The 11,514-nt window shown below is 36.0% G+C and overlaps 1 protein-coding gene across 1 annotated transcript; it reads right to left on the bottom strand.

Moving 5' to 3' along the window:
• Positions 1–8,205: 8,205 nt before the first annotated feature.
• LOC132171544 (flocculation FLO11-like protein) lies at positions 8,206–10,886 on the bottom strand. Its single transcript, XM_059582886.2, has 3 exons — positions 10,682–10,886; positions 8,608–10,537; positions 8,206–8,505 (listed from the first exon to the last, which is right to left on the bottom strand). Exon 2 carries the CDS (start codon positions 10,244–10,246, stop codon positions 9,626–9,628), a length of 621 nt encoding a protein of 206 aa, XP_059438869.2. The 5' UTR covers positions 10,247–10,537; positions 10,682–10,886; the 3' UTR covers positions 8,206–8,505; positions 8,608–9,625.
• Between the last annotated feature and the right edge of the window lie 628 nt (positions 10,887–11,514).

Raw genomic sequence — 11,514 nt, forward strand, 5'->3', positions numbered from 1 at the left:
TCTTTTTGTTTTGTTTATTTATTTTTTAAATTTTATTCAGATTAATAATCATGGAAACCAATTAATTAATCCATAAAGATTCTCTTCCCACGAGTGACTTTATCCCATTTTGTCCCATCTTTGGTTGTTGTGCTCAACGTATTAAAATTTGATTCATATTGTTAAAACTGACTTTTTCAAGGGAATGCATCCAAGCTCGACTGTCTTTTTCAATGCCACCGCTTCATGACTCCAATCAATTGACTCTATGCAATTGAGTAGTAGTTAAGAATTTTGATACATACTGCGCAGATGCTCCAAAGCTTCAATCTAACCAAGTTGTTTGTCTTGCTTGGACAATTTATCAACTTATCCCATAAGACGTGGCAATTCGAGCTCGAGTGTCGTATTGAGAAATTTGATCCATTTTTTTTTTCTTTTTTTCTATTCAACTTTGGGAAAATGAAAGGGAGATAAACAAAAAAAAAAAAACACAAAAACAAATTACAAGGGAGGGTCTTTGCAACTCCTAATTCTTAAAGCTGAAAGGAAATGAGAGTTATCGAGAATGCTTCCAAACACTAAGTGGAAAGTTGCTCATTTTGCAACCGAGTGTGCCCGAGAATTGGCACATCTAGAGACCTTTGAAGCGGTCCAATAACTGAAAAAGGAGAACTACTGGCTACAATCGGCAATGACAAGAGCACAAGGCCAATCCGAGAAGAGGTGACCTTGGTTGATGGCCAAGATAGTGAGGAGGGAGTTGCATTCCACAAGAATAGAGGGACATCTATAAGATTTGATCCATTTAATTAAATTGGTCAGACCCTTGAATCTTAATATGTTAATTTCGAGTTGGATTTGTAAGTCGTGTAAAAAATTGTCAGCCCTAAATATTGTGTATTGATGCATGGGTATATGACTATATAGCTCGACCTAACCTGACTTCCCGACCCATTAAATTAAACAGCTTAAACTCCTCAATTCTAACCCGTTGATTCCATGTTGATTTAACAGACCGCATTAAAAGTTGTCAGCCGCACTCTCGATCCCCTTCTTGTCATGAGGAAAACATGATTGAGCTAAGCTAATGGGTCCAAGCAGTCAGGGTCCTATGAAAACAAAGTGTGGTGGCCATTGCCACAGTTGGGAGTTAAAAGAATAATCTAACGTAGTGGTGAAGGGCTAAAGGGATATGTAGATAAGGGATCCTTGTCCTTCAAATATTTGCATTAATTAATAATGTCAAGAATTTTTATGCATACTTCGCAGATGGTCCAAAGCTTCAAATCTAACAAAGTTGTTTGTCTTGGACATGCAATTGATCAACCTCTTCACTTTTACATCATCAATCTCCCCCTCTCGATAAGACGTGGCAATTTGTGTTCGAGTGTCAGGATTGAATCGTATCAAGGCATGAATATAAGACTATATAGATTAATATTAATTGAGACGTGGCAATTTGTGTTCGAGTATCGAGTTCGGATCGTGTCCAAGCATGAATATAAGAATATATATCCATATAGGTTAATCTTAATCTAACCCATTTAATTAGACATGTTAGACCCTTCAACCCTAATCTGTTAATTTTGTACTGGGTTCGCAAGTCATGTAAAAAATTATCAGCTCTAAATGCTGTGTGTCAAGGCATAAGTATAAGACTATATAAGTCAACCCTAACCCGACGTCTGAGTCTGACTTATTTAATTAAACTGGTTAAACTCCTTAACCCTAATGTACTAATTTCGTGTTATGTTCGTGTTGAGTAAACAGATTAGGTCAAAAGTTGTCAGTCATACTCTCGATTAGAGGAAAACTTTTAAAAGATTACACCCTTGTATAAGATGATTGAGCAAGCTAATGAGTCCAAGGAGTGATGGTCCTATGGCAACAAAAAGTGGTGGTCTTTGCCACAGTTGGGAATTAAAAGATAAATAGTGTCAAAACTAATCTAACATGGTGATGAAGGGCTAAAGGCATCTGTAGAGAAAGAGGTGGGATTAGTGATTCTTATCCACTGAAAAAGAGTACTTGGTAGTTAAACCATCCATGTCCTTCAAATATTTGCATTGATTAATAATAATGTCAAGGCTAAAGGGGAAAAAAGGTGATTCTGATTGTAGATTAACTTGCTTTTGCAAATCACCATGACAACTTTCTAAATCAGTAGCTGATATTTGTATTCTCATACAAGCTTTTCTCTGGTTTTGGTTACTATTTAAACAAATGGATGAGAAAGAATCTAGCCCTAGGTAATGTCTTCACACTATCTTGGCTGATAGGATTTCATTAGCCTATGTGTTGCTGACAGCATGGGTCCAAGCCTATCCCAAATTCTATTATCAAAAGATGAAAAAGTTCAAAAAAAAAAAACAAAAAAAAGGTAAAATGAACTTAGCATGGGTCCCAATAACTTACTTGATTTGTAATTAGTTTTTTGTTGTATCAAAATGAACTTAGAGACCCCTTAAGTATGCTAAAAAAATAATTTAGTCTCTACAGCCAAATTTCGTTTACTAATTTAACAGATTTTGTTAGTATGATATTATTCAAATAGAATACGTGTCACAATTTTATTGGCTCTAACATTTAACGCTATTGGAATCTATTAAGTCAGTGGACGAGATTTGACGGTAGGGACTAAATTGTTTTTTTAACATACCTCAGGAACTTTTGAGTTTAATTTGATATATACCACATGAAGCTAATTACAAATTAGGTCAACCACGAGGATTAATTTTGCTTTGGGAAAGATAACATTTATACTTGTTTCTTTTCTTCTCTCACATTCTACTCATGGTTGTTTAATTTCTTAGCTTTTCTAACATGACTTCCTCGTTTTACAAGTTTTCCTTACCTTTCCTTCATTGTTCTGAAGTCAAATGAAAAGAAGAGTACCCCAAATTCTAATTTTTTTTTTTTTTTTTTTCATTAAGTCTCCATTACATCAAGAAACAGATGAGGTAGAAAAATGATCGATAGGAAAGAAATTCCAAAGGAGTTGTAAAGCACTTGAATAGGTCACAGAAACCTAAGAGTAAAAGCTATAGCCTTTGCTTCAATTTTCGAAGGTTGCATGATAAATATTTCTCTGCAGTATGTCTATCCTTACCAATTACCAAATAAATAAATGAGCAAGTTGAGAGATAAATCAATGCCTAGTTGTGGAATGGTCCAGCAGACAAAGGTTCAGAGGAAGTTTAATTGCTGGTGTTAAATATGTCATGGAAACAGAAGAGTTGGGTTTGAGCTTTTATTGCAGGAAATTCCAAAATCTCAAGAACCCTACTCAATAATGGCAACCTAAAGGTCCTCTTCCACCCAGATAGAGACAAAATCATCTGTGACTCTGCATGTTCAGGCAATGCCAAGATCGCTAGTGTCAGTCTTAGACCATGGTGGTTGGAGGTGGCTTCCTACTATGTCTGCTACTTTGGTGGGCAGCTCTTGCATAGAATCTTGCAGAGACATTTGATAACTTTTTGTTTTTTAGTTCAGAAAGTGTTCATATGTGATTGAAGGTGAAAATAATTTCAAATATTTTATATTTGAAGTTGTTGGTTAATATTAACCCATCAGGATGTAATATGTACAAGTGTATATCTAATGGATCAGATAATGCTAAAGTTGATCCTCATCCAGATACTGCTAAAGATGATTCTCATCACCAACAGATTGGCTAAAGGATGGATGTACAGCAAAGTACTAGTTCTTAGACCCTAAGGTTTGTGGTATCAGGGAGTATTACCCCTTAGATCCCAAGTTCGAGACTTGCTAGATGCAAACTCTTTGTTGGGACCACATTGTCTGGTGTAAAAAGTTAGTGATTTCCTTGATCTGTATAGAAAAACTTTTAAATGTGCGATGCACGGGTTCGAAGTTTATTCTGTAAGGATAAGTCCGAAGGGCCGTAACTTGTTGAGGTTCCCCGTCATAAAAATAAATAAAAATAAAAATAAATACCGGTTCTTAGCTTAAGATGCTAGCATAGTTGATGAACTCAAACCTCGCCTTCTTCCTCATCTACTCCATACACTTACTCATCACATTACCATTAAACAAAACCGTGACAGAAGGTCCTTCTGTGGAAGGCACAACTTGTTCCTTTTCTGCAAGGTCAGAATTTGTTTGGACATGTTGATGGATCAACTCCCTGCACACCTCGGACTCTGCCTCTGGATCAATGGTAGCCAATCTGGCATACCAAACTTGGAATCATATCACCAAGATAAAAAGTGATTCTTGGTGCTCTCATTTCATCCCTCTGAAGGGGTCTTAGCACATGTTGTTGGCCTGGACTTTTCCCTTGAAGTCTGGCTTACTATATGGAGAAACTTTTCTCCTGTGATCATCCATGGCATGTATAATACAAACCAGGTATCAATCTAGGTCCAATTAAGACTCCTTGAAGAATCCGAGTAATGGCCCTACACCAAGCTGAATTGGAGAAGAATCTCGGGTGCAAATCAAAGTCTCAGTACTCCCACATAAATTTCCATAAGGCCTATACCATAGGTATAAACTTTTGACTGAAATCTTGTACATTTAGAAGCATACACCTTTCCTCAGATATACTAACTTAGGCATCGGAGTGAGACCCCGCCGGCACACTCGACAAGCTCCTTTGCTATTTATTATTGTTTTGCAGCGATTGTGGGAGCATTAAGAACGCGGATTGAAGATTAGAAGCACACCAAAGAATGTGCAGTTCACTCCATCCGGAAATTGAAGATTAGAGTCACCAGAATTTTCATTTTTTGTTTTTTTCACTTTTCTAAAAAATAAATAAATAAAATTGGGCCATTTTGGAAATTTTAACAAAAAATGGGTAAAATTAAAAGGAAAAAATTCTTCATGAAGTATTGATGCTTTTACAATCGAGACATGCCATAGTGCAATAAAAAGACCATTTTTGGCTCATAATAGTCCTAGGTGGTAAGAAGCCACAGGCCTATCAGTGGGTGAGATCACAACAACTATGAATCATAGCCTCGAAGTTTAAAAATTTGTAATGTTGGTATCCCAACAATTCTCCCTTTCAATTTCACCCCACCGATAGAGTTTAGGATTAAATCAATAAATCAAACGGTAAATAAGTGAAATGGCTCTCATACTCCTGTAAAATTTATAAAAATACAAATGTGCTCTTAATTTTTTTTTTTTTTTTTAAAAAAAATGTAAAAGCAAAAGAAAAAAAATACCTAATGTTCTAAGGTCGTGGGTTTGGTGACTAGGGATGTAAATCCGGCTGGTTATAACCGGCCACCAACCGGTAATCAGCTAACCAGCCAATCGCTTTTAAAAGCGGTTGGAAATAACCGATAACCGGTTCGGTTACCTGTTTTTACATTTATATACACTCAGTTATAACCGATAACATATATATATATATATATATATATATATATATAAAATGAAGTCATTTACTTTAGAATTTTTTTTTTGTCGGACAACCACAACAAAGCCTAGCTTATTAGGCCAAAAAGTTCTAATTATTATTTTTTTTTGAAAGGCCAAAAAAACAGGGGCTAAATTAAGCCAAAAGGTCTGATACCCAAAATAAGCCCAAAATACCAAATTTTTTAAAGACCCAGTTACTGGTCTGGATAACCAGCGGTTATTACATAATCGCCTACCGTTTTTAAAATTGACCAACCGGCTACCCTAGCTCCGGTTAGTAGTTTTAGCCACTAATCGCTAACTGGAATTGGGTTTACACCCCTACTGTTGACCCATTGCCTAGGCTTGACCGTGAGTCAGTGTTCTATTTTTTAAGTTTTTTTTTTTTTAAGACAATAAAAAAAAAAAAAAAAAAAAAACATAGGTAGTTTGGAAATTTTGGTATATTAACACAGGGGGTAATATTGCAAATTTTTAAACTTCGAAAGTATGGTCTATACTTCGAAAGATAAGTGAAGTTTTCCCATGAAATATCAATGTTCATTGTATTTGGGGAATATCTTCGAACACTTGCATGTCATTCTTATGGGAGGAAGTGCATGTCCAAGAAAATGTAAGTTGACATGAAACATTTTTCAATAGAAATATTTATAAAGTATGATTCCTTTTAATGTTTGCCCGAAGTTTAAAATAAATATTTAGTATTTAGTTACATCCAAAATCTCTAAGTTGAAACTTAACATAAAAACTTTAAAAAAAAAAAAAAAAAAAAAAAAGGGCCATTGGCACTAACAACATGATTAGATTGGATGTGATAGGATGAAAAAGGGTGGAGTTGGTGGTGTGGAGGAATGTGGGAGAAAGAGGTAATGGCCATGATAATACATAACCAATAAATTTGAATTTTGAATTTAATGGTGATTTAGAGTTCACTATGAAAACGAAGGCTTGGTCTAAAAATAAAGTTTCAACCAAATGAGAGACTTTTCTTTTCCTTTTTAGGTATAATTCTCTGTCAACTATGAAAAACTTTTTCTTTGCTTAACAATTTTTAGTAACATCAAACAAAAGAAAAAGATATTTCCCAAAATAAAAAATAAAAATATTTTACGGCTAAACAAAAACAAAGAATTCAACCACTTTTGAATTGCCTCAAACACACGGAAACAAAAAAGCAAAAGCAAAAACAAAAAAATATATTGAATTGAAGAATCTGTGGATTGCTTCAACAAAGTGAAAGAGATGCATGGATATGAAGGAACAGGAGCCAACGGCGTCCAGCGGAGGAATGGGGGCGGTGACATTCAGTAGAGGAATTTTGACGATGAATTAAAGAAAAAGTTTGTGTTTTTTACGCCGACTCGAAGAAAAATCCGATGTGTTTGAATTTATCATGTTTCATTCACTCATTATAAGACACAGAAAGCTTGATTTGTGCAAAGTCTATATAAAAGTTATTCCCTACATAATAATAATAATAGTCCAACATCAAAACCGTTTTCTTCTTCCCCCTTCTGTCTGGTTTCACTTTTCCTTTCCAACAAACAAAGACAAAGACACAGAAAAAAAAAAGTGACTTTGAAAAGTGCGAATGCTAAAGGGCAAAAGCAAGTTTTCCCAGCACAAGATGCTCAAGAATTTGGGCACGAGAAAGGGGAAGCACCAGGACTTTATACAAGAGTCTAAAGAATTTATGATATCTTGGACCACCATTTCCAAATTAGCTGTCAGCAAATAAAAGAACTTGGGCAATTATTTGAAAGCAGGAACTAAAATTCACCTTTCAAAAGTATCACAGTAAAAATTCCCTGGCCATCGACATCTATCAAGAACTTAAAGATAGAAAATCAGTTGGACAATTATCAAGTGAAATTTTTTTCATTTAAAAACATGTTCTTGTAACATTAAAGTAAAAACTATTTTTGAGTTTTTAAAAGTATTTCGTAGTTAGGTTGTTTGGTAAGGTTTTTTTTTTTTTTTAGATCAACTCTAATATGGTATTAGACAAAATTGGCGTTGTGACTTAAAAGTTATGGCTAGATAGCCTAAGACTTTTTTTTTTTTTAATCAAATGCGGGAAAAGGTTATAAGGGATGATAGCCTAAGACTTTGAGTACACTTCTTAAGGTCTTAGGTTTAAAACCCACTAAAGGCTTATTTGGAATTGCGTTTGAGACTTAAAAATACGTTTAACACTCAAAAAGTCCATTTGATGAAAAAATTACTCGTTTGATAAAAAAATTAAAAGCGTTTTTAAGGGTCCAAAAAGCTTAAAAATGGCCAAAAAAAAAAGGTTATTTCTCAAAACAAACTCTAAGTTGAAACTGCTTATTGGGGCCATCGGACTGGAGGTTCACCACTTAAATTGACCGAAGTGCACTTACGGAAAACTCCTTGTTGAGGGCCTGTACACCCCTGGGATTAGTCGGAGCGAAGTTCCAGATACCCAGTGCCAAATATATATATATATATATATATATATATATATTAAAATTAAAAAAATAAAATAAAAAAAGTTGTGGCAAGAAAGTATATATATATATATATATATATATATATAAATTAAAATTAAAAAAATAAAATAAAAAAAGTTGTGGCAAGAAAGTATATATATATATATATATATATATATATATATATATATATATAAATTAAAATTAAAAAAATAAAATAAAAAAAGTTGTGGCAAGAAAGTGCCATACCCAAGATTGTGTAGTAGATGTTTTCAAAAAAAAAAAAAAAGATTGTGTAGTAGATCAAATTTAATAAGCAAATAATAAAAAAATTAATGCAAGAAACAGTAATATTAATCATAAGGCAGCATGATGACATAAACATTGACATAGATTAAAAAAACATACCGACGTTACAGTCTGATACAACGTGATAAGGGACATGATAACAGCAACTTAGCCAAATACTAACATAATATATAGACTCCACTAGATCAGGGGACTCCAGGAACAACAGACTAAAACAACCAAACATGCATTTTTCAAACAAAAGAGACGACATAAAGAAACTGCACGCAGCTTCTCACAAGACTTACATACAAAACACTAGATCCAGCACGAACAAATCCTACTAGCAAAGCCACCATTGATTCTTCTGTGAATGGCTGGCTCCCTGTTTCACAGATTGGGAAAAAGAGAAATGCGACAGCAGTTAAATTAGTACTACAAAAATATACTTAAAGCACAGAAAATCAAAATTCAAAAGGATATTTACCTAGTGCATGGCTTGGTTCGATCAACAACCTACAAGGAAGATGAACCTTTTCGGTGATCAAGATGGATGCAGCACTATGCTGTTACAAGAAGAAGCAACTACAAGGGGCTTACAACGAGACAGAGCAATACGGATTGAGGCTACTAACTGAAGCAGAAGCAGCAAACTATGACTATCTCCACCCCTTCCCACTTTTCCCTCTTTAAAAACAGGAATGTGGCGAAGGGGGACGAACACCTCGCAGAGTGTACAGAACGGAGTGAGATCCTAACAGAATTAAAAGAAACAATAAATATGAAGAGGGGGAGATGTTGGTAGGTGGGTAAAGAGTTATAGGAAGGCAGATCATCTGGCAGCCGATTGAGGCAACTTTGATCTTTGAAAGAGATTAATCAATGTCAGGCTATGAGAAAGGGTAATAAAGTTAGGCTATGAGAAAGAAAGGATAATAAAATTTAAGAACTAAAGAAGCTGATGATAACAAGAATGAAACAGAAGCCTACGGAGTTTGTGCAAGTAGTCAGTTCCAGATTCTAGAGTATATACAGGCTCTGAAACAAAGACCTAAAAACCTAAACTTAAACCCAAAGCTTGGCATCATAACTTCCACATTCAACTAGAAAAGTTTTTTCCTTCAGGCCCAATAAATTCAACAGCAGTCAGGCATTCCATCCATGCCAAAGAACAGCTCCATCAATCAATCAACCAAGCAAATTTTCATGCTACTTTGCTTCCATCCGAGCCGCAAAACCCCCCCATAATAAGCATACATTCCTCTCGCTATCATATGCCCATGACCAAAATCCAAGTCCACAGCTCAATCCCAACTCCACATCAACCCTTAACGTGCAACCCAGAGATTGTTGACCCACCACAGCCATTGCCCTCGCTTACTGAGCTAAACAAAACTCTAACAGAGTCGCACTACTGACCGATTTATTCACTCTATATACAATCTTACACTAACCCAAGTTTTCAAAATAGATATATTTACAGGAGCCCCAAACTCCAAACCATGTCACTCATCGAGATTAAGAATGCGACGTAAGGTCTTCGTCGCAGAGTCAGCACTACGAAAGATATCCCTGGTAGAACTGTGATGCTCCCTAGTAGGCGATGGGGGTGCAGACTTGGCCATTGGGTGGTGCGTTTTGATCATCTCAGGGGCCGAACAGGGCAAGTCAAGCGACGCGGTCCTCTTTGGCCGGAGCGAGAATTTGGGTATCGGTAAAGAACTCGGCGGCGGCGAGTTCGAGTACGTGGGACCAGCCCAGAGCTCAGAAAATGAAAACCGCTCGTTAGGAACATCCTCGCTAAAAGCCCTCTCTTTCCTACAAGCTTTCAAGTTGATGTTAATGGGAGCGCTTTTCACAGTTGTTTTCGAGTGTGTTTTGCTATCAGAGTGTGTAGGGGATGGTGTATCAGGCAAAGAAGAAGAAGGAGAAGAAAAGCACTGTTTGGCTACAGAAGTAGAGCAAGCCTTCAATGGGGTCGGTAGTATACCTGCGCCGGATTGGTAACTCCGGCAATTGATCCCTCCGAAGTCTCCGGACGGCGACGAACCGAACCGGACCGGCCCACCGGATTTACTTCGGCTGTAGTACTGGTTCCTATGCTGAGCAACCACAAGGGTCTCCATGGTGAAACTCGCTGATTCAGTCACAGTAATCCCACTAGATCCAGTTCTCCACCGCTACAAATCAGCCAAAGATCTCTACCTCGCGCTAAAAATCACAATTTCAGGCGTCCTAACTGCACTGAAACCACTGAAACTCATAGATCTTCGAACACCTAACCCCGCGAGTTAAACAAATCACGGTGCTCGGTCTCTCCGAAACTCAAATGTTATATTCCCAGATCAGAAAACCACCCAAAACCAAAATCGATTCAAAAATCAAACCAGATCTTCCCAGAAAACAACTACAATTGGCTGCCACACAAAACAAAAAGAAAATAAGATTGAGATAGTGAGTAAAACAGCAACAAAAATAAAATGAAAAACCCAGAAAAGCTGAAAGCTTGGGTTTTTATCTTCATAGTGAGATTCTCGGGAAAGCGAGAGTGGGAAAATTACCGGACGGATGCGAGAGGGGTCGTCAGTGAAGCGAAGATGGGGGATGGGAACCTGGGAGTAGGGATTGTTGGATGTAAAGAAGAAAATGAGAATGGTAGCCCACAGCGAGGGTTAGAAAGATCGCTCAGTCTCCACGGATCTGAAATGACTCTCCCACGTCGGATTGAATCACCTGATGGACTGTTTTTTTCTCTTTTTTTTTTTCTTTTTTTTTTAATATGTTATATGATGGAGTTGTTTTTCTTTTTCCTAATATATATAATATATTTGATCGAGTTGTTCGTATAGTTGTTGATATAGTTATAGGAATAAATAATAATGCTATTCTTTGATGGCATCAAAAAATATAATAATAATAATAAAAATAAAAATAAAAAGAGTTGGGGTGAGATGGGCGGCCACCCAAAACCAACTGTTGGGAATTGGGATCAGTACTTTCAACTATTTGGGGCGTTACACACATGGGGTAATTAGTTTTCCAAAAAGTTACGAGCTTGTTCATAATTTTCATGTTTTATCATGTGTTGTTATGATTTAATATGTTTTTAGGGTTAAATACCTCAAATCCTCTTAGGGTTTATCAACTTTATTTTTTTTTCTTGTGATTTTATTTTTATCACAGGACCCCCTAGGGTTTTGATAAAGGACCAATTTAGTCTATTCGTTAGTTGACCGTTAAGACTGACACGTAGACCAATCAGATGTTGACACGTGGCACCTATTTAATTTTTTTTTGTAAATTAAAAAAAAATGTATTTTTTTAAAATAAAAAAAATAAAAAATAAAAAGAAAAAGAAAAAGAAAAAACTGCAGGTGGTCGAGCCACCCCCTTG

Source organism: Corylus avellana, chromosome 1, assembly GCF_965113065.1.
Source record: "Corylus avellana chromosome 1, dhCorAvel1.hap1.2, whole genome shotgun sequence".
Lineage (NCBI taxonomy): Eukaryota > Viridiplantae > Streptophyta > Magnoliopsida > Fagales > Betulaceae > Corylus > Corylus avellana.

Coding starts and splice junctions, on each gene's coding strand:
- LOC132171544 (XM_059582886.2), bottom strand. CDS start 10,246: ATGGAGACCCTTGTGGTTGCTCAGCATAGGAACCAGTACTACAGCCGA.